Source organism: Jaculus jaculus, chromosome 1 (assembly GCF_020740685.1).
Source record: "Jaculus jaculus isolate mJacJac1 chromosome 1, mJacJac1.mat.Y.cur, whole genome shotgun sequence".
Classification (NCBI taxonomy): Eukaryota; Metazoa; Chordata; class Mammalia; order Rodentia; family Dipodidae; genus Jaculus; species Jaculus jaculus.
Window position 1 is genome coordinate 294,247,071 of NC_059102.1, and position 24,604 is coordinate 294,271,674.

Sequence of the window (24,604 nt, forward strand, 5' to 3'; positions counted from 1 at the left end):
TCTATGAGGTGTGAATTATTTTTATGTATATCTTAAATCATCGGTAAGAAGTTAGGCTAGGGGATGTAGGTCAGTTGACAGGAGTGCTTTTCCCTAGCAATGCACCAAGCCCTGGGTTTGATGCTCAACACCTTATAAACTGGGTATGTTGGCACACACCTATAAATGAAGCACTAGGGCATTAAGAGACTGGTTAGAAATTCAAGGTCATTCTCAGCTACATAGGGAGTCTGAGAAGAGCCTGGGCTACATAACAACCTGCCCCCAAATAAAATAAAATAAGTCAACATGAGGTATAACAGAGGGGTAAAATACTGGTGGTGAAATGGTTTAAGCGGGGATAGGGAAAGAGGAAAGGAGTTGAAGAAGAGTGGGACTAGGGTTAATGAAAACTAAAGATATGAAAAGGCCAGGCTGGAGAGATGGTTCAGCTGTTAAAGGCACTTTCTTGCAAAGCCTGTGGGCCTAGGTTCAATTTCCCAATACCCACATAAAGCCAAAATGCACAAGGTGGTACACACATCTGGAGTTTCTTTGCAGTAGCAAGGGGGCCCTCTGTGCCCATATTCGCTCTGTCTGTCTCTTTCCTCTGTCTCAAAAAATAAGTAAGAATATTTAAACAAAATGAGAATTAATAGTTAATTAATGCATGTATAACAAAAAAGGTATTTGAACAGAAGTACTCTGTTATTAAAGGTTCTTAAAAGAAGCCATGCGTGGTGTTGCATGCCTTTAATTCCAGCACTCGGGAGGCAAAGGTGGGGGGGATCGCTGTGAGTTCGAGGCCACCCTGAGACTACATAGTTAATTCCTGGTCACTCTGGGCCAGAGTGAGACCCTACCTTGAAAATCCAAAAAAAAAAAAAAAAAGTTATTAAAGGAAAATCCTAGTGCTGGGAGTAGGATACCTCCTAGTGAGATACCGACCAGAAAGGTCCCAGAGGTAAGACCCTACTTCTGAAGACATTATGATTTGGTTGCAGAACCCAGAGAAATCAAGCTGGAAACTAAGCTTGAAACTTCCTTCCTGCTGGCTAGCTTTCACAGAAAAATCATCAACAGCTCTAGACCCTGCATGGTATACAACAAACTATCCAGGTAAGATGTACCTTTGGGAACAATGGTGGCATAACTGTTATAGAGGATTTGAGGCTCATTCCACAAGAGGGGACTCATGCCTGGTACTAAAACCCTGGGGAGGTCATAGGCCCTAGGAGGAAGCTATTACTGTTGTTTGGATAACTGGGTATGTTATGCCCATCAAGTTGCCCTGTAAAATACTTAGATTTATACCCATAGGTTAGTGTTGCTTTCACTTCTGGTCAGAGAAGCTGCTTTTTACAGTAGGCAGTAACTAACAGGAGACTCAAAACTCACCAAAATGCTAAGAGTAAGTGACCATGAGTGCTCAGCGCTAAATTGAGACATCTCTATCACACTCTCCAAGACTCAGGGAGCCTTGGAAAAGAGAGTGGAAATAACATTAAGAGTTGTGGAACACTGTCTTCTGGACAGGACATGGCCACTGCACTCACAACCCACCGCAGCTGTGTTTACTTGCATAGGACCTGTGCAATACTGAGCTCAGTGAGACTTCTCGTGAATGGTGGAAGAGGGCAAGAGGCCCCCATCCCTCCCTGAGTGTTATTTGCAGGTTAGCATTGCTGGGATGGGGGAAGACATCTGCTTCAGTGGTATAGCCACTAATACATTACATGTGCTCTGATAAATAGCACCCCATTCATGCTCATGAAAGCAACTCAAATTAAACTGAGTGTAAGATAGACACACATACCCACACAGAGAGAACACACGTGACATACAACTTCAAAGGGGACTAACTGGGAAGACCAGAGGTGGACAAGAGAAGATAATGAAAGGTGATAATGATCAAAATATATTATATACATGTATAAAAATGTCAAATAAAAATTTATACAAAAAGTTTATAAAAATTAAATGTTTATACATACATCAATTAACATTCGATTCAATGTGGCACGTTACATAAAATCCCTGACAAGTATTTAAGCCACATTTTAAGCAAACAGTTATTTTCTCTTTTAGCAATTGGCCACACTTACTGAAATAGTGTAAATATATACCTATTAATTTAACAGTATAAAATAAGTAGTGGAAAGAATAAAGCAAGCCAATACCTGTCATGTCAGCCTTCAGGACTTCGGCCTGCCTAAATAGGGAATAAAGAACATCAGTTAGAAACAACTAACAAATAATACTAAACATTAAGTGAAATAACGTATTACTATAAGGCTAAACACGTGGCACTGCAACCTGCATCGGGGGATGGGGGAGTCTTGACAAATTGATGCCATTTCAGTAGCATCAGTGACTTCTGCAAACCTTTTACTTTTTTGTCATTTTTCTCCAAATTTGACTGTATAGAGAAAACACTAAATTCAAAATTTGTCCCTCAATGCTGGGAGAAAATTCTACTTTCTTTCTCAAATCATGGTCACCACAACGGCTTCAAATTTCTACTCTTCAAGCTATTAATTCCTGTTCTCCTTCCTCACTGCCAAATGACAGTCACATGCCTCTGCTCTGCAAAAACAGATCCCATTACCAGGTATTTACCTCACAGCCTGCTTCTTGCTTTTAAAATACTACACCAAAGACAGGCATGGTGGAACATGCCTTTAATCCCAGCACTCAGGAGGCAGAGGTAGGAGGATTGCTGTGAGTTCGAGGCCACCCTGAGACTACAAAGTGAATTCTAGGTCAGCCTGAACTAGAATGAAGACCTACCTCGAGAAACCAAAAATTAAAAAATAAAATTAAATAAGAAAAACCAAAAATAAATAAATAAAATTAAATACTATGCCAAAATCCTACTGGTGTGGAATGTCCTTTCTAGCCTTTCTTAAGGGCTTGCTCATTTGATTAGTTTTCACTCTTTTTGACAATTTTGAAACTCCCCTTACTATTAAGCTTTCCTTTTCTCTACTATTCAAACGTCCAAATCTTTTATATATTTTAAGACCGTCTGCCTGACGTTCCCCTCTAAATACTGCTTTTTCCCCCTCTGATATCACCGTTCATTGGCAACCCTATTATTCCTGGTTCTCTTCCTAGTGTCGTCACCTCCCCCCCCCCCAAGCAATTGTATCATGGCTCTCTAGCTGTGGTAGTGTATTGTAGTTCCAGCACCAGAGTTAAGTGCATACTGAAATATCAGGCTCTGTCCACGCCGTAGTTCTCAACTTAAGAGAGGCAACACATCTGAAGCTGGAGAGATGGCTCAGCAGCTAAGGTGCTTGTCTACAAAGCCTAACCAATTGGGTTCAATGCCCTCCTACCCATGTAAAGCCAGATGCACAAAGTGGTGTATGTATCTGGAGTTCATTTACAGTGGCTAGAAGACCCGGTATACCCATTTTCTCTTTCTCTCTCCCCTCTTCTCTTCCTCTGTTCGCAAATAAATAAAACCATAAAAAACCAAACCCAAAGTAGCTTTATATACTATATTTTCATAAAATGCTGTAGTTACTAACTCACCATGTAGAGGGGGGTTTATGTAACACATTATCAGAAACCTCTTGCTATAGGCATGAAACAATTGTATACATGCTGACATACAGAACCCACAGCTTGATGCTTCCCATATCAAAACAAATCATTCACAAGCAACCAAAGCCACAAGAATTTAACAGGGATGGCCAACCTTGTGACACTACAACATAACACTAATCTACAAATGTGTTGAGCTACCTTCATACCTATCCTAGAATGTTGGACAGGCCTGCTCTAGAGATTAAATTACTACAAGATGAACTGCACAAGACCTTATACCTAAAGATACAAATTCCTTAAATTTCAGGACATTGAAAAAAATTTTTTCCCTTGAGCCACAAAATAACAATGTTCATGTCAAAGTAAACCTATGCTGACTTGGTCTAAAAAAAATTAGCATGACCCTCCCCATCTTGGCCAAAACCAAATCCCTCAGGAAATCTTCTAATTCTTTGATTAATGTCTATAGAATATGAATATTTTAACATACATCTCTAAGACAGTAACAACATGTAGAAATCCCTTGTAATTATAATCCTACTTGATTTCAGATGCTCTTCTGATTTCAAGTTTCCAGTCCCCATTTAGGACTTAAATCAAATGTTTCCTCCCATAATGACTATCTGCAAGAACATCCAATTTCTCACAAGGTAGAATGGTTTAAGACACTCTAGACAGAGGACGGGAGGAAAATATGAATTAACTCATAAAACAAAATTCCCCTGGGACAAAACTGGCTTTTTCTTTACATTTAGTTTTTGAATACACCTTTAAAAATTGTTCCACATATTTCCAACAGATTTAGTTTTAGACCAAAGTGTCATTTCCACTGGCCTCCCTATCTATAAGCCGAGTGATCTCCACAGGAAAGACACAGGTCACCACCCAACATGGACCTAAGGGGCCAGGCTGAGAATGCCCTGTGCCACACAGAAGTAAGTCCTTTCTAAAAGAAAGCCATGGAAAGAAATTAAACCATAATTACAGATGGTATGAAAAATGTTCACCTGAAAAGGTCTGATTTTTAAATTTTCTTTCAGTGACTGAACAGTACCTGGTCATTTTTATAGGAGACACTGCATTAACGGAAGAGCCCAAATGACAAAGCGGACCAAGTCCCTTGCCATACTTCTAAAGTGTACTCTCAGTCACTTGGGACCTTAGAAGAATTACATCACATACTAGAAAACCTAATGTAGCGAGAAACAAAGGAGGGTAGGTACTAGAAAGCAGTGATGATAAACATGGGCTCAGGAATCACTGTGCAACCAATGGCATGCCGGAGAATAACCCATGGGGGAAAGGAGTAGAGAAGACTATTTCCTGGAATAGCAATTTAACTCAAAGATTTGAGTTAAGTAGGTTAGTTATTAGCTATTGATCATTTTTTAAATTTATTTTATCTATTTGCACACATATGGGGTGTCAGGGCCTCTTCCTGTTGTAAATGAACACTAGGTGCTTGCACCACATTTTATGTCTGGCTTGGGAATGGAACCCAGGCCAGCAGGCTTTGTAAGATAGGTACCTTCAGCTGCTGAGCCAGCTCTCCAGACCTCATGATGACTGCTTACATTCCTAATTAGCATGTGCTAGATACTATACTAAATGCTTTCAACCTGTATGATCTCATAGAATGAGAGCATAATATGATACACTGTTAGGTGTGCTGCTTCCATTTAAATGAGCTCTGCCACTCCCCAGCCATACTATAAAAGCATTACTTGTTTACGATCTAGTTCTGTTAGAAGATGGAGAAAAAAAAAAAAACTACCTCACCGAGAAGTTCTGGGGATTAAGAAAAGGAGTAGAGCTAAAATAATAGGGACTCTAAGCAAGCACTGGACTAACAGGTTAGCCATTAATTACCACTGTCATTTGTAGTTATTATTATACTTCCTAACAATCCAAAAACATAAATGCTATCGTCTCCATTCTATAAATTGGGACACTGATGCCAAGACCTCATAGCAATCAATTCTAGAAGAGAACATTAAGTTTTTCAACAATTTTGACATGAAACTCTATCTTAGAAATTAAGTGTGCAGCAGTGAGTGTGTTGCCATACTTCCATATAATATGTTGAATCTCTGATGATTTTAATGGAAAATAAAGTTAAGTACTTTATGATATACCCCAAGTTCATTGTCATAGCAAAAAAGATGACACAGCTTTGACTATGACTGAGTGAACCTATAGTAGTTATTCTAAGTTCCTTGCTATTTTGCCTCCCAGTATCTTTAGTTTGTGTTCTTTCATTGAATCTGGAATGCACGCCCACTTCCGTCCTTATTTGGTTAACTCATTCTTGGATTTCTAAAATTCAGCAACTTTGGCAAAAGCTGGGTTGGTCTAGTATTGCTGGTGCGCCTCCATGTCCCCTGTGGTGAAGCATTTGCAACAAGATGAATCATGTTACAAACGCCACAATTTGGACATTTCTCAATTGATGATCAATATACTGAAAATCCAGACTTTCCCATATACTAGTAATAAGTTTTTCTTTCATTAAAAAAAGAGAGATTTTCATCTGAGAAGAAAGGTTAACAATATATGATCATTTACTTGACTCATTAAAATCCAGATTTTGTTTTCATCATTGGGATATATTTAATATATGCTGAAAACTAAACATTTCTACAGACATAAAACACCTGAGACACAAAACTCCAGTTCAACAACACAAATGAATTAAACAAGAAATTAGATTTGAAAGCTACTTTTAATTTAATGTTTACCTTAGAAGCAGTATACCATCATGTAGATCATATATATAGATGTGGCTCACTACCAGAAGACCAGCATACTGCTAACCCAAAAGATAAGAATGTCTGAATTCGAAGTTTCTAGTGAATGCATATTACTTTTGTACATAATAAATTACATTTTTTTTTTATTTGAGAGCGACAGAAAGGAGGAGGGAGGGAGGGAGGGAGGGAGAGAATGGGTGTGCCAGAGCTTCCAGCCACTGCAAACGAACTCCAGACTCTTGCACCCCCTTGTGCATCTGGCTAACGTGGGTCCTGGGGAAATTGAGCCTTGAACCAGGGTCCGTAGGCTTCACAGGCAAGCGCTGCTTAACCGCTAAGCCATCTCTCTAGCCCAACATAATAATTTTTAAAAATTTTAATTTTATTTATTTATGAGAGATAGAAAAGGGGTGGGGAGAGAATGGACGTGCCAAGACCTTCAGCAGCTGCAAAACAAACTTCAGACATATGTGCCATTTTGTGCATCTGGCTTATGTGGGTACTGGGTAATTGAACCTATGTCCTTTAGGCCTTGTAGGCAAGTGCCTTAACCACTAAGCCATCTTTCCAACCCTCCATGTAACTTAAAAAAAAAAATTTACTATGGTGCTACAGAGATAGCTTTGTGGTTAAGGCACTTGCCTACAAGGCCTAAAGACCCAAGTTCAATTCTCCAGGTCCCACATAAGCTAGATGCACATGGTGGGTACATACATCTGGAGTTCATTTACAGTGGCTAGAGGCCCTTGCATACCCATTCTCACACACACACACTCTCTCTCTAATGAATAAATAAATCAGAGAAAAAAGTTTTTAAAAAGTTACATTGAGCCAGATGTGGTAGTGTACATCTTTAATCCCATCACTTGGGAGACAGAGGTAGGAGGATCACCTTGAGCTCAAGGCCACCCTGAAACTACATAGTGAATTCCAGGCCAACCTGGACCAGAGTGAGACCCTACCTCAAAAAACAAGCAAACAAACAAACAAACAAAAGAGCTACACTGAACAGTAAGTTCAGGACCTTCAAATAATCTATGTACTATTCTCATGGTAGATATGTTAGTAAACATTTGCTCAAAGCCAATGCAACACCAAGTAACCATAATGTAAACTGAGGACTTGGCAGTGATTATGATGTGTCAAGGCACATTCATCAATTCTGATAAATGTACGGGGGCGGGGGATGCTGACAATAGGAGCAGGTATGTCAAGAAGGGATGGCAAGAAGTATATAGGTAATCTTTATACTTTCAGTTTTGCTGTGATCCTAAAAATGCTTTTAACAGGTCTGGGGAGATTGCCTAGCAGGTTAAGGCATTTGCCTACAAAGCCTAAGGACCCCGGTTCAATTCCTCAGGACCCACTAAGGCAAATAAATGCCCAAGGAGTACATACATCTGGAGTTTGTTTGCAGTAGCTAGAGGCCTTGGCATGCCCATTCTCTCTTTTTCCCTATCTGCCTCTTCCTCTCTCTCAAATAAATAAATAAATAATAAAATTAAAACTTTAAAAATGCTTTAAACAATCTTAGAAGTCTTTAAAAAAGAGAAAACAAGGGCTGGAGAGATGGGTTAGTGGTTAAGCGCTTGCCTGTGAAGCCTAAGGACCCTGGTTCGAGGCTCAATTCCCCAGGACCCACGTTAGCCAGATGCACAAGGGGTGCACACATCTGGAGGTCAATAGCCCTGGCGTTCCCATTCTCTCTCTCTCACACACACTCAAATAAATAAATAAAAATGAACAAAAAAAATTTTTTTAAAGAGAAAACAAGAGTAATGTTCAATTCTTTCACAGGTGGCAGGAAACAAAAATTCAATCGGGAAAAGTAACCATTATCCTTTGCATAATGTAAATGACCAAATAAATATAGATTATGGAAAAATAAAGTCTAAGTTTCTAACTCTGAGTAGGTTGATAATATGGGAATCAGTCAAGTTAATTAAACAGATAGCAGCAACAACATGCAGTCTGATTTAACTAAAAAAGAATCCATATGTTACTGTAGTTTACAAGGAATATTCTTTACTTCTGGGTGGTCTCCAAAATTTAAAAAGACATGGGGAATACCTGCTTCCAATGTTCCCTGTTCTTTTTTTTTTTTTTTTAAATATTTTACTTATTTATTTGAGAGAGAGGTATCTATAGAAATAGGCAGGGAGAGAGAAAGAGAGAATGGGAGTGCCAGGGCCTGTAGCCACTGCAAACAAACTTTAGATGCCATGCGCCCCCTTGTGCATCTGGCTTATGTGGGTCCTGGGGAGTCCGTTGGCTTTGCAGGCAAGTGCCTTAACCACTAAGCCATCTCTCCAGCCCATGTCTCCTGTTTTATAGGAGTGTTGCATTCTTCCCTCTGCTTAAAACTCTGTAAGAAAATCTTCCTAAACTTCAGTACCCATGGAAAGTCAGATGCACAAAGTGATGGATGTGTCTGGAGCTCAATATCAGAGGCACTAGGTCCTGGTGTACCCATTCTTATTCTGGCTTGCTCGCACGTGTGCTCTCTCTCTCTGTCTCTCTTCTCTCTCTCTGTGCATGCGTGCATGTGTGTGTTTGTGCTTGCAAACAGATAAATTAAAAACTTTTTTATTTGGAAAAAAAAGAGAGAGCAAAGAGTTTCAGAAGAGACTAGAGTGTGCACTTACAATCCCAGCACTGTAGAAGCAGGGACAGAAGCCCTGGGGCTCACTGGTCAGCTAGCCTAGCCTACTAAGGAAGCTCCAAGCCAATGAGACCTTGTCTCAAAATAAGACTTAAGAACTGACCACTAAATTTAGTAATAAGTCATTGAGGATCTTGTTAAAAGCTTTGGTCACTTTTTTCTCCCACCCCCGCCCCAAAAAATTTGGACTATAAGACTGTGGACAGACTTCAACTTGACAAATTGAGTGTAGATGATGATCTAGCAAAGAAAGAGGCAATAGCTGAAGGGAACTATGAAGGTCAAAATTCTGTTTTTCTTTTGAGACAGAACCCCATTGTCTAGCTCAGGCTGGTCTTGAACTCACAGAAGTTCTGCCTCAGCCTCATGAGTGCTGTGATTACAGCACCTTGTCTAGTTTAAGATAGGTGCATAATTTTAAAAAGATTATTTATTTGTGAGATAGAAGAGGGAGAGAGAGAAAGAACAGGTGCTCCAGGGCCTTCTGCTGCTGCAAGTGAACTCCAGACATATGCACCACTTTGTGTGGCTGGCTTCCTATGGGTATTAGGGAATTGAATTCAGGCCAGCAGGTTTTGTAAACATCTGCTTGTAACCACTAAGCCCGTCTCCCCAGGCCACTTTTTTTTTTTTAATAAGGTAGGTTGGGATTTAAAACACACACACACACACACACACACAAAATATAACAGGAGAAAAAAAGAGTTAAAGTCTCCGATTGGCCAGAGGGACTTGTTTAAGTATCATACATGATTTTAATCCCAACTGTTTGGGAGGCAGTAAGATTACAAGCACAAAGCCAGCCTAGGTTACATAATAAGTTCAAAGCAAGATTGTCTCAAAAGAAAAGTTTTTAAAAAGGGGAAAGAGGAACGGAAATGTAGTTAAGTGGCAGAGAACTTGCCAAATTGTAAATTTTGTACTACTGCTTGTGATTTATTCTAAGTTTGCTTTTCTAACATTAGGACTTTTCCTTAAACCTGACGAACATCTCCAGGAAATTTCAGTTTTAGCCTCTAACCTGTTCTTCCCTAGGAAGGGTTCTAGCTCTTTATTCACTCTCTCTCACACACACACCAACAAAACACCAAATAAAATAAATTCTAATTTTGGGCACTAGCTGAATTCACTTGCTGCACAAGTGTGAGGGCCTGAATTTGATCCCCAGCAACCATGCAGAAGTTGTGCATGGCCTTATACTCCTATATAACCCCGACAGTGAGGGAGGCAGAGATAGAAGGATCAATGTGGCTTCCTAGTCATCCAGTCTCACAGAAAAAGAGAGCTCTGGGTTCAGTAAAACACTGTTCTCAGGGAAATAAAGCAGAGGTGATAGAAGAGGACACTTGATGTCTCCCTCTAATCTTACATGTGTACCTATCTGTGCACATATGTGCATATAAGACTATAACCCTTTTATACACACCCCAAAACTCTAATTTGAGAATTTTTTGAGTAAAAGGATAATTATTATAAACAGGTTTCATAGAATTTCTGGCATAAATGATAAAGGAGAAATGAACACATATACACTTCAAAAAATGGTTGAATGTGCTGGGAAGTGATAAGTTCATCATTGCAAGTGACTTTTTTCTAGGGTTTAGGGCCAAATGTTCATAGAAAAAGTCTTTGAATATATGATTGGGGGTGGAGCAAATCTTCATGTTATGCAACTTTTTATGGTAAGTAGCTAAGACAATGTAAAATAAAACAGAAATTGGTGTCTTTGTTATGCTAACATCAACTCAAAGTCAAGATTTTCAGTTTATCTGCTAAACAAGAAAAAAGCAAACCCACATTCTTAAATTGCTTTAAAAAGTAAGCAATGAGCTGGGTGTGATGGCACAACTTTAAACCCAACACAGAGGTAGTAGGGTCACTAAATTCAAGGCCGGCCTGGGACTACATAGTGACTTCCAGGTCAGCATGGGCTAAAAAGAGAGCCTACCTCAAAGGTGGGGGGGAAGCAAGCAATGTAAACTCTCAAGAAAATTGTGGGCTGGAGATGTCTTAGTAGTTAAGGCACTTGCCTGCAACACCAAAGGACTCGGGTTTAATTCCCCAGAACCCACGTAAGCCATATGAACAAGGTGGCGCAAGTGACTGGAGACCTTGGAACACCCACTCCCACTCCTTCTCTCTCTGCCTCCCTCTTTCTCTCAAACAATTAAAAATAAGTATTTTTAAAAAGGAGAGAAAAATCAATCCATTTTGGTGGTGCATGCCAATAGGAAATAGCTCAAGGGTTGGAGGCAGGAGGACCAGGAGTCCAAGCTCAGCCTGGGCCACACATTGCATGTGGTGGCACATGCCTTTGATCCCAGCACTTGGAAGGCAGCGGTAGGAGGATCATCTAGGGGATTCCAGGTCAGCCTGGGCTAGGGCAAGACTCTACCCTGAACCCCCTAAACTCCCCCCAAAAGAGGAAATAAAGTGTCTTAACCCTAAGCCACCTCTCCGGCCCTACTTATTTATTTGAGAAAGAAAGGCAGAGGGAGAGAGAGAATGGGCACATCAAGGCTTCTAGCCACTGCAAATGAAATCCAGATGCATCTGCTGCCTTGTGTATCTGGCTTACATGGGTACTGGGGAATCAAACTTGGGCTTTGCAAGAAAGTGTCTTTAGCCATCAAGCCATCTCCCTAGTCCCTATTTTCCAAATTTGATGACAATTGTAAACCTACAAATCTCAGTAACTCAATAAACTGCATGCATCTGAACACAAAAGAAAACTCACAAAGGCATTTTAAATAAAGAGAAAAACCTTAAAAACGGAGAATCAAACATTCTATAGGGCTGATGAGATGGCTTAATGGTTAAGACATTTGCCTGCAAAGCCTAAGGACCCAAGTTCAACTACCTAGTGCTCACATAAGACAGATGCACAAGATGGCATATGCATCTGGAGTTTACAATGGCTTAGAGGCTTTCTAGTTCTCACTTTCTAGTTCTCAAATAAATAAATAAAAATAAAAAAATTTTGAATATTTTTCAAAGACATCCTATAAGGAATAATAAAGGTAAAAATCATGGTTGAATTCTTAGAGAAAAGATAATAACATTTTCCAAGTAATGAAAAAAAGAAGGGGAAAAAAAAGAATCCCTTCACAATCTTTAAAGAAAATTCATTGCCAGCAGACCAACACTGTATTAAAAAGAAAGTTCTTTTGTCTGGAAGAACATGGTATCAGATGTATATCCAGAATCAACCAAAGAGAGAAAATTTCACAAATAATAAACATGCCAGCTAATAAAAAGCAAAAGTTTAGTCTTTCTTTTGTAATTTAGTTAAAAATTGACTCTGCAAGGAAAAACAGCCCTATATTTTAGAACGTAAAGCGAATGTAGAAGTCCCTGACAGCACGAGGGCGGGGAGCGGCAGGCGGCAGGGCGCGCCTTTACCCCAGTACTCAGGAGGCCGAGGCAGGAGAGTATGGCTGAGTTCAAGGACAGCCTAGGCTATGGGGGGCGGGGGTACCAACTTGAAAACAAAAACAAAAAACAGAAAAGGGAAGTAAGGCCAGGCATACTAGTATACACCTATAGTCTCAGCCCTTGGGAGAAAAGCAGCATGAAATACTGAGAAATCCTAACAAGAAAATTAATGGGAAATGAAAGTATAGTGTTTTTATACATTTCATATTAAGACACAGCTAATAGTGGGTCTTGTTGTATAGCTCTGTTGTCACAATACTTGCCTAGCATGCAGGGAGCCTTGGGTTCAATCACCAGTAAATACTGCATAAACTGCACAGAGGCACTGGGCTATAATTTGAGCACTCAGGAGATAAGAGTTCGGCCTCTGCTATACAGTACATATATACGTGTGCAAGTGTGCATATGAGACACAGATAAATCTATAATTACTTGGCTATTTCAAAACTCCCTGTTATGTTTTGAATGTAAACTGCTCTCACAGGTTCAGGCTTTTGAACACTTGGTTCCTAGCTGGTGGCACTGTTTGGGAAGTTGTGCAACCTGTACAGCCAAGTTGGAGGAAGTGGGTTGCTGTGAATTGGCTTTTTGGTTTTCTAGCCTGGCCTTACTTCCTGTTAGCACTCTGCTCTATCTCTGTTTCCTGACTGCACTGTGATGACCCAGCTTCCCATATATAAAGAGATTCCCCTGGATGCCCTACTCCTTGCTGGTGAGTATATCTTTCCTTTGCTGACATTGGACCCAGCTTCTTTGGCCTTTCAAAGACTGAAGACCAGCAGCGCACCAGGACTCCTGCAGGCCTCCAGCACCAGATTGGAACTGCTAAAGCAACCCACCACGTGGATTGGGCAACTACTGAGTTCTCAGCCTCTTGAGCATGCAGCCTTTGTAGAAGGCTATCCGACAAATCCCCTAAGTAGTACACGTTCATCCTATGGGCTCTGTTCCTCTAGAGAATAGGCATGCCAGGGCCTGACTTGCACAAGGTGCTTGTTTAAATGATTAGGATACAGCTCTAATAAACAGGGACAGGTTAAATATAAGTGATGAGATTTACAGCAGAGATAATATGAAATAAGGAAACCTTTTTCCATTCTCAGAAGAGAGACAGACATAGGCCAGACTAGTAGAAGAGAGATCACAAATAAGATAGATTCCAGCAAAAGGCTTTTACTTTTATGTTTGCTCTAAAGGCCATCTGCTAAAAGTAGTTAAGTGTCAAGAAACAGTCAAAGCACAAAAAAAATTTGCAAAAGAAATACTCAAAGTGTAAAATAACTACTGTAAAGAAGTGGGCAAGTTAGTGAGAAAAAAATACATAATGAAGTAGAAGACTGCATTTAAATGGCAGTGAGCCAGTCTGCAAGACTATTTTCCAGCTGGGAACCCGTAATGCCCAAAGAAGCATATTGTCAGAGTAATTCCGAGTTGAGTTTTTCCAAATGAGTAACAGAAGGACAACGGGATGGAAGAATCAAGGATACTTAATGGGTAAGACAGAAAAGTGATAGCAAAAGAACACACATTCAAACCCAGCATTCCAGAAGCAGAGGTAGGAGGATGGCTGAGAGTTTGAGGACGCCCTGAGACTACACAGTGAATTCCAGGTCAGCCTGGGCTAGAGTGAGTAGGTAGAATGCTTACCTACCATTTCTACCATTGCATAAACTAAACATGGTGGTGCATGGTTGTAATGCCAGCATTCAGGAGGTGGTGGCAGGAGGATCAGAAGTTCAAGGTCATACTGTGCTATATGGGGAGTTGAGGCCAGCCTGAGCTACCTGAAATTCTGTTTTTTGTTTTTTTTTTTTTAACTATTGAGAAAAGGCAAAGCAGAAGAGGAATTAGAGGGACTAAATAGTGAAAGGGATGTAGGGAGAGGGAAAAAAGCATTGTGATGGGATTATGATCAAAATAGGTTGTATTCACTTATAGAAATTGTCAATAAAAACAAAAGAACAAAGGAAAAAACACTTTAGAAGTAAAATGTTCTGAAGAATGGCAAAGTCTATGATATGATATGAACAATATGTGAAGGTCAATGTACTAAGAGAAAAGCTGTCAGGGGAGATGGCTCAGCAGTTAAAGAAATTGTCTGCAAGGCCTGCCCATCTGGATTCAATTTCCTGATTCCCATGTAAAGCCAGATGCACAATGTGGCACATGCATCTAGCGTTCCTTTACAGTGGGAAGAGGCCCTGACACGCCCATTTTTTTTCTCTCTCTCTCTCTCTCAATCATCCCTGTCTCTCTCACACACACATAAACGAGAGGAAAGCTAACAGACAAAAAACCTAGATAAGCATGGTGACATACACCTTTAATCCCAACACTTGGAGGCAGAGGTAGAAGGATTGCTGTGAGTTGTGAGTCAAGGCCAGCCTGGGACCTCAAGAGTGAGTTCCAGGTCAGCCTAGGCTAGAATGACAACTTGTGGGGGTGGGGAGAGCATTCCAAGAAAAAAAGATCAGGTGAAATGTGACATGTTTGTGAAACCAACTACACCTGCCTCCTGGATGTCCACAATACACATTAGCATAGCACAAGTTATTAAAAAGTCCTATATTAAAGAACCCAGTTCAAAGTCACATATGGTAGTGCCAAGCACTTGAAATTCTCAGGCAGGAGAATTGCTGCAAGTTGAAGGCCCTAGGCCCCTCTTCCAATCCATTTTAACGCAATGTTCTTAAACTTAAGTTTGCCGAGGAAATACTGATAATCCTAATATCTATATATCCCAGAGAATACAGTAGAATACTTTTTTAAAAATCTAGAGGGCCGGGCATGGTGGCACACGCCTTTAATCCCAGTACTAGGGAGGCAGAGGTAGGAGGATCACTGTGAGTTTGAGGCCACCCTGAGACTATATAGTGAATTCCAGGTCAGCCTGGGCCAGAGTGAGACCCTACCTTGAAGAAAAAAAAATTATAGAGGGCTGCAGGGATGGCTTAGTGGTTAAGGTATTCGCCTGCAAAGTAAAACACCCAGGTTCTATTCTCCAGGACCCACATTAACCAGATGCACGAGGGGGCGCATGCATCTGGAGTTCGTTTGCAGGGGCTGGAGGCTCTGGCGCATCCATTCTCTCCCACCCTTTCTCTGTCAACTAAATAAAAATATATTTTTTTAAAAACTTCTAGAGTACTGGGTAGGTTTATCCACATGTTTATCCACATTCCTATGATATCATAGGAATATGGCAGAAAAAAAGGTAAGATAGAGCCAGGTGTGGTGGTGCACACCTTTAATCCCAGCACTCAGGAGGCAGAGATTGGAGGATCACCGCGAGTTCAAGGCCATCCTGAGACTACATAGTAAATTTCAGGTAGCCTGGGCTAGAGCAAAACCCTAACTCAACAAAGGAAAAAAAAAAGCTACATGACACCTTTGGCACTGCTGAGGATGTGTGGAATTATGTGCTATGAAAAACTACTGAGGTCATAATAAACAGTTTGAACCTTCAGGTACTCTATGAAAATGCCTACTGCTTTTGCTTCTTACCATAGTATAATGTATTACACCACATTTACTATCTTATAGGTTTTGAAGGTCAGAAACTCAAAGAGTTCTAGTGAGGTGTCACCATGGTTGGATTGCATCACTTTATAGGGGAGAATCAATTTTTTCCTCCCTTCCTCCCCCTTCCTATCTTTCTGCCTTTTTCTGATTCGAGAGGCTGCCTAAATTCCTTAACTCCTTCCCCTCTTCCATCTTCAAAGACAAAAGGATGCCATTTTCCTAGCTCTAGCCCTTTAGCCTCCTCCTCAATGATTACACTGAGTCCTCCAGATAATTCCACTTAATTTCCCCTATGTTACATACATACATGGATTCCAAGGATTAAGATGTATACTGGGAAAGGAAACACAGCTATCAAGTTTTTTTTTTTTTTTTTTTTTTTTTTTTCCATTGGTTTTGAGGTAGGGTCTCACTCTAGCTCAAGCTGACCTGGAATTCACTCAATAGTCTCAGGATGGCCCTGAACTCACGATGATACTCCTACCTCTGCCTCCAAGTGCTAGAATTAAAGGCATGTACCACCATGCCTAGATCTATCAAATTTTTAAAAATATGAATATACATAAGCAGATGTTGACATAATAGGTATATAAGAACATTTATAGCAGCATTTAAAAATATTTTTTATTTTTATTTATTTATTTGAGAGACACAGAGAGGGAATGGGCCTACCAGGGCCTCCAGCCACTGCAAACAAACTCCAGATACGTGTGCCCTCTTGTGCACCTGGCTTATGGGGGTCCTGGGGAATTGAACCTGGGTCCTCTGGCTTTGCAGGCAAGTGCCTTAACTGCTAAGCCATCTCTCTAGCCCTTCATAGCAGCACTTTAATAATCACAATAAAATACTAGTGGCAACATAAATTTTCCTTGTTAGGCAATCAGTTTAGAAAATTATAGCACTTGTCATGGTGGTAGCACATGTCTGTAACCCCAATACTAAGGAGACAGAAACAGGAAGACTGCTGCAAGTCCTTAAGATCTTGTCTCAAACATAAGTAAAATAAAAATATTATAGCACTTAAATACAAGAGAATAATATGCTACTATAGTAGTGCATTATTATTATGAACAGCTCAATTCCAGCTTTAAAATTTTATACAATGTGTGGATTTATTTATGTATATATAAAAACTGAATGGCGACACAAGCCTAGATCACAGTTCCCATGTGCCTGGAATAGTCCAGACTCAGGTTTGTTGGCTCAATAGTGACTAACACTCTCTTCTACTATCTTATGATCATGGTCACCATCCTCTGGGTTTTATTTTATTTTTTAAAATTAATTAATTTATTTATTTGAGAGCGACAGACACAGGGAGAAAGACAGATAGAGGGAGAGAGAGAATATGGGCGCGCCAGGGCTTCCAGCCTCTGCAAACGAACTCCAGACGCGTGCGCCCCCTTGTGCATCTGGCTAATGTGGGACCTGGGGAACCGAGCCTCGAACCGGGGTCCTTAGGCTTCGCAGGCAAGCACTTAACCACTAAGCCATCTCTCCAGCCCATGGGTTTTATTTTTAAAACAATTATGTATTACTTTCTTAAGATTCCAAAAAGTAAAGACTTACCTTAACATTTGGATTATTTCTCCCGGTGATGGGAATCAAACCCAGGGCTTCTGACACATGGTAGAGAAGTATTTTCTACCACAAAGCTACATCTCCAGTTAGAATGCGAAAAACTTAAGAATATAAAGTAACTTTGGGCTGGGGAGACGGCTCTGCAGATGCAGTGGCTGCTGTGCCAGTATGAGAACCTGAGTTTGGACCTCCAGAACCCACATGAAGCCAGAGCACTCGCATCTGTAATCTCAGTGCATCCAGGGCAAGAAGGGAGGTGGAGATGAGAGAAGTGCCCAGGAATTGTTGGGCTAGCTAGACTGGGAAAGGTTGAGTGATGAACAATGGGAGACCCTGCCTCAAACACAATGGAAGGCCAGGACCAGCTTCTGACTGTGTCCTCTGACCTCCCCGTGCACCTATTCGTGGTCACATACAAGTACACATAGCCTAAGGAAAGGAAGGAAGGAAGGACAGACAGACAGATGGACAGGGGAGATGGCTCAGCAGGTACGAGCATCTGCCATGCAGGCATGAACACCTAAACTCAATCCCCAGCACCCACATAAAGCTTGAAGTGGTCACGCATGCCTGTAACCCCAATTCTGAGGAGCATAGAGACAAGAGAATCACTGGAATTAGCTGGTCAGCCAGTCTGACCAAGAGCCCTCAGCTCCAAATTCAGCTAGACTCTGCCTAAGGGAAACAAAGTGCAGGGTGACAGAGGGAGCTACCTGATGTTGACCTCCAGCCTCTACATACATGTACAAGGGCACATGCTACGCACATGGGCACACACACACATACACTATATACACACAAAAAGTAAATTTTTGCATATGTAGTATGTGTGGTGTGTATGCCTGTATATGTATAGACACATGCACCTGTACTCATGCAGAGGTAGGAAGAAAACAGGTGTCCTTCCTCTATTGCTCATCTGCTTATTTCTTTGAGACCAGGTCTCTGAACACCAAGCTGTGATTTCTGCTAGCCCCAGCCATTCTTCAGTCTCTTTGCCACCGCACTTGGTGACAGAATGTGTGATGCTGGTCAATCAAGTTAAGGCAGGCCCAGGCCCTCATGTTTGCAGCAAGCACTCGTACTGGCTAAGCCATCTCTCCACTCCAATAAAGTTAGTTTTTTGTTTTTTGTTTTTTTCCAAGGTAAGGTCTCATTCTAGCTCAGGCTGACCTGGAATTCACTCTGTATTCTCAGGGTGGCTTTGAACTCACAGTGATCCTCCTACCTCTGCCTCCCGAGTGCTGGGATTAAAGGCGTGCACCACCTTGCCCAGCTCAATAAAGTAACTTTTAAGAAATATGCTTTTTGATTTGTTCTTAAGTATTTTTATTGTACCTATATATTTAAAAGTAAATTTAAATACTTATTAGAAGTTTACTTTTGTTGAAACAGGGTCTCATGTAGCCCAGGCTGCTCTTAAACTCTACACATATCCAAAGCTAGCCTTGAACTTCTAATCCCTGTCTCTACTTCCTGAGTTCTGGGATTATAACCATGTATCAACCACATCTACTAAACTTCTTAAAAAAACAAAACTACTGGGGGAGGGAGGGAATTACCATGGGACTTTTTTTATAATCATGGAAAATGCTAATAAAAATTAAATAAAAATAAAAAATAAAATAAAATAAAAACAAAACTACTTTTTGAGGCTTGGGAGATGGCTAAGTGTGTAACGTGCTTGCTGTGCAAGTGTTGAGGGCCAAGATGGGATCCCAGAGCCCACATCAAAGATCAGGTGTGGTGGCAAGTGCCTGTAACCCCAGGGCTGGGGAAGCAAGATAGGGAATCCCTGAGGCTCACTGGCTAGCTACTCTGAATCAGTGAGCTCTAGGTTCAGTGTGAGACTCTGTCTCAAATAATAAAAATGGAAGGACTGAGGAAGACATCTGTCTACCTCTCACCTCCATATACACATACACCTGCACACATGTTCAACCACACACATATAAACACACACAATCACACCACATAAACACTCAAGAAAAACAGAAAAATATACTTTTCAAGAACTACTTTATTCCTTTATGGGGGGGGGAAGGGTTGGGAGGGAGAGAAAATAAAGGTGCACTAGGGCCTCTAGCCACTGCAAACAAACTCCAGATGCATAAGCCACTTTATGCATCTGGTTTTACATGGGTACTGGGGAAGCGAACCTGGGTCCTTAAGCTTTGCAGGAAAGCACAGGAACTGCTAACCCATCTCTCCAGCCCCCCCAAATACTTTTTATACATACATTTCAATTCCCTAATTAAATGTTTAAATTAAATACACTATACTACTTGACAACACCAACACTATATGTAGAGTTTCAAAGGGAAACTTCCACTTTTAAAAGTTCAAGTAGGTTCTGCGGGTAAAGAGGAAGTAGATTCAGAGCAAAGCCCACCTCTACAAGTAACTAAGTTGCATGGTTTAAGTCTTACTTTCCTTTCATAAAATGACAAGTGAGGGCTGGAGAGATGGCTTAGCAGTTAAGGCACTTGCCTGCGAAGCTTAAGACCCAGGTTGAATTCTCCAGTACTCACCCACATAAGTCAGATGAACAAGGTGGCACATGCATCTGGATTTTGTTTGCAGTGGCTAGAGGCTCTGGCTCACTTGTCCCCCCCCTCAACACCCCCCAAAATTTTTTGTGAAGTGACAATTGACTCGAAAAAGTTACTATACACTTAAGAAGGCAATTACATAAAAAGCATTCTGATAAATGTAGAGTATTAGAGCTAGAGAGATGGCTTAGCAGTTAAGGTGCTTGCCTGTGAAGCCTAAGGACCCAGTTTGATTCCACAGTTCCCACATAAACCAGATGCACAAGGTGGTGTATGTGACTAGAGTTTGTTTGCAGTGGCAAGAGACCCTGGCACACCCATTCTCTCTGTCTCTCTCACTCTCTAAAATAAATTTATTTTTTAAAAATACTAATGAAATGTTGGTAGCCTTAGGAATGAAGACGTTCATTTCACAGTACAGACCCCTCAATTACTCTAAAGCTACTTATCCCACAACTGTTCTTCCACCAAAGACCACCTTAACACATCATTAAATATTGACATATGCAGAAGTGCAGAAAATGGTTACTGGAAAGAAACGAGGCTGGACTGTGCATGGAGTTACACCTTGCTAATCTTATCATGGTAACTTTACAAGAGTAAAACAAATTACAGAAGTGAGACCTGGGATCTGAGCTCAGGACCACCTAAATACCTAAATTAAGACAGTCTTTTTGAAAATTTTTTTGTAATTTTTATGTATTTGAGAGAGGGAGGGAGAGAGAGAGAGAATGGGCATGCCAGGGCTTCTAGCCACTGCAAACAAACTCCAGATGCATGTGACACCATATGCATCTGGCTTACATGGGTCCTGGGGAATCAAACTGGATCCTTATGCTTTGCCTTAAGTCAAGCTGCTAAGCCATCTCTAGCCCAAGGCAGTCTTAACTCAAAGACTTTTTTGAGAAGTTTGTCATAACAAGCAGCCATCTTAAGAAGTTATGAGTGCATGAGCTTACAGTTAATTAAAGAAATGATTTTTTTCAAATAATTGATTTTTGTCTTACTGTTTTTCTCTAGTTTTTTAATTTTTTAAGACAAGACAGCACAGACTGCTCTTGAATTTACTATGATGTTGAGGACAACCTGAATACCTGATCCTCCTGCTCCTACTTCTCAAGTGCTGGAATTATAGGAGTGAGCCACAATGCCCAGCTTAAAAAATATTTGTTTTTAAATTAGAAAATTATTAATTCAGTCTGGGGAGATGGCTCAGTGTTAAAAGTCCTTGCATGTAAATGTGAGTACTTGAGTTGGGATCCTCCACAACCTATGTAGCACACCTTCGGTGAGATGAGAGGAAGAGAAGAGAATCCCCAGATGCAGTAGTGCCATTGTCTGTAATCCTAGCACACCTACTGTGAGATGGGAGACAGAGAGAGGAGAGTCTTCAGGAAGCTCAAAAGTCTGCTAGCCTGACAAACAGTGGTGAACAATGCAAAACCCTGCCTCAACAAAGTGGACTGAGCAGCTATAAACACGGTTGAGCACATCTCTGTAGTGAAGCATGGAGCATTTAGGATAAATGCCCAGTGAAGAAATAACTGGATCTGTTGGCAGTTCTATACTCAAATGCACAAAGTGGTGCCAAGTGCCTGGAGTTTGATTAAAGGAGGCCCTGGCGTACCCATACTCATTCTCTTGCTCAAATAAAATATTAAGAAAAAAGAAATACTTGCATTTTCTTTTCTTTACAATGTTTTCCAGTAAAATTTTTTTATTTTATTCACTGATTTATTTGCAAGCAGAGAGAGAGAGAGAAGAGATGAGAGTATAAATGAGAATGAATGGTTAAGCCAGTGCCTCCAACCACTACAAACTCCAGATAAATGCATTGCTTTGTGAATCTGGCTTTATGTGGGTAGTGGGGAAATAAACCTTAGTCATTAGGCTTTGCAGTCAAGTGTGTTAACTGCTGAGCCATCTCTTTACCCCATCTTTCTATTTATTTATTTGTTTATTTACTTTTGGTTTTACGAGGTAGGCTCTCACTCTAGCTCAGGCTGACTTGGAATTCACTATATAGTCTCAGTCAGGGTGGCCTCAAACTCACGGCAATCCTCCTACCTCTGCCTCCCAAGTGCTGGGATTAAAAGCATGCACCACCATGCCAGCTCCATCTTTCTATTTTTGTGAGGCACTTGAATTATGGCTCCAATTTATTATTTCCTCATCTTTAAATTTATCTAAACTAATTTTGGGATAATGTATGACTATAAGGTAAGTTTAATGTCATTTTTTTCCTTTGGCTATCATAAAAGTAAAAAAAAAAAAAAAGAGTTGAAATAATAAACCAAAATTCTTACAAACAGCAATAAAAAAGTGGGAGGACTAACACCTGAAGCTGTCCTACGATGCCCTCAGGTGCACCATAGAACGTACATGTACACACCCCCCACACAAAAAGTTACTCATCTGTTGGTTTCTTTTCCTGCCCCTGTATATAATTTTTAAATAGATTTTTATTTATTTGCAAGCACGGGGAAGGGGAGGAATGGGCATGCCAGGACCTCTTGCCAACGCAAAGAAACTCTAGGTGCATGTACAATTTTGGGCATCTTCCTGCCCTTTTTATAAATCAAAACTTATAACCAATATTCCATATCAGTTGTGCATCTCAATATTTTGTGTGTATGTATGTGTGTGTGTGTATACATATATACATATGCAAAATTTTGTACAGGCCCTAAGATAATATTTAATATTCAAACTTATCCTATGGTGGTTCTTTTAACACTAAGCTTTTTAAAAAAATTTTTTTCACCACCAAAAAGTTTTATAAAGTCTTTAACTTTTTTTCTTTCAAAACCATCTTACCATTGCATTTTGATTATCTCACTACAGATTACCTCACTAGCATACATACAATATTTCAAAAAAAATTTTGGCTAGGCAATCACCTCCTAAGGAAAAATCATTTATAACCTAGAAAGCACAGTCTAATATACCACATTCTGACTAACTGAGCCCTGAAATATTATACCTTTGCAAAGAAGAGGGAAGGAAAAGGAACTCAATTTCTGTGGTCTGTGGACAGCGAGTTTTCAGAAAGGGACTGAGGAAATTAATGCATTAATATGGCAGTTACTTAAATAAAACAGACTTTGAGAATCAAGATTCTCACTTGAGATGGTAACTGTAGAATGAAACTCCCATCAAGAACTGTGACTGGGAACTGGGGTAGTTTGTTAGTAGAGCACCTGTCTAGCACGTATGAGCCACTGGGCTCCATGTCTAGTATTAGGGTAAGGGGACACCTGTGAGAACAAAATTCCAATTATGGGCTGGAGAAATGGCTTAGCAGTTAAGCACTTCCCTGTGAAGCCTAAGGACCCTGGTTCCAGGCTCGGTTCCCCAGGTCCCACGTTAGCCAGATGCACAAGGGGGCGCACGTATCTGGAGTTCGTTTGTAGAGGCTGGAAGCACTGACACGCCCATTCTCTCTCTCTCCCTCTATCTGTCTTTCTCTCTGTGTCTGTCGCTCTCAAATAAATTTTTAAAAAATTCCAATTATTAAACAGTCTGGGGAAAAAAGAGTCTGCAAAGCATTTTCCCCTCTCTATGACAGACCTTCATTAGATCCAAAGAGTTAAAGACCTCACCTCAGTAACAAAAAGGCCAAAGTAGGAGTCCTGGTGCTTCCTCCTGAAGTGACAAGCTTCCTTTACCTCTACTTCATTCTTTCTTTCATCTCAGAGGTGTGAATCTTATACAAAAACCCTTTACTCCAAAATCCTGTTTCCAGGATTTTAGGTACTCAACAAAACTCTTATTAACTCCCACATAATTTAATAATATTCTAAATAGCGACAATTAGTTAAGATAACACCACTTATGGGCTGGAGAGATGGCTTAGCGGTTAAGCGCTTGCCTGTGAAGCCTAAGGACCCTGGTTCGAGGCTCGGTTCCCCAGGTCCCACGTTAGTCAGATGCACAAGGGGGCGCACGCGTCTGGAGTTCGTTTGCAGAGGCTGGAAGCCCTGGTGCGCCCATTCTCTCTCTCTCCCTCTATCTGTCTTTCTCCCTGTGTCTGTCGCTCTCAAATAAATAAATAAAAAATTTAAAAAAAGATAACACCACTTAAAATAACATCACTTACTAATCCTATGTATCTCAAAGTATTGTAGTCACTACACAAATACTTTTCTCTTGTGTCTCCCTAATCCAGTAGGAATGTGTACAGCATCGACTATTCAAATATAAATTGCTTCCGCAAGATTAATAACCAGATTTTCTCTTTTTTGAAAGAGAACCTTGGACTTCTAAAGCCAAAATGAGATGGGAACTGACCAAAATAATTTACATACATTACAACCCGAGTCTCATCCCATTTACATCACCCAGACTCATTTACTCCTAATACCATTTTTTTTTAGTTCCTTACACATAATACTCTGAGGCATTTATTCATTTTATAGCTCTGCCTGTTATACTTTTCCCTTAGTTTTTTATTTGGCTAATCCTGTTCATCCTTTAAAACTGAGCTCAGAGTGCTAAAGAGTTGGATCAGCAGTTAAGGCACTAGCCTACAAAGCCTAATGACCCAGGTTCAATTCCCCACTACCCAT

General features: G+C 40.5%; 1 protein-coding gene across 4 annotated transcripts in view; it reads right to left on the reverse strand.

Annotated features, from left to right (window-relative positions):
* The window catches only part of Smg7 (SMG7 nonsense mediated mRNA decay factor), an 80,495-nt gene that overhangs the window by 43,752 nt on the left and 12,139 nt on the right, over positions 1-24,604 (reverse strand). For all 4 annotated transcript variants that reach the window (XM_045149199.1, XM_004658722.2, XM_012948851.2 and 1 more), the window contains exon 2: positions 2,160-2,191. In XM_045149199.1, coding sequence (XP_045005134.1) covers positions 2,160-2,191 — 32 coding nt within the window. The remainder of the gene's footprint in view (positions 1-2,159; positions 2,192-24,604) is intronic.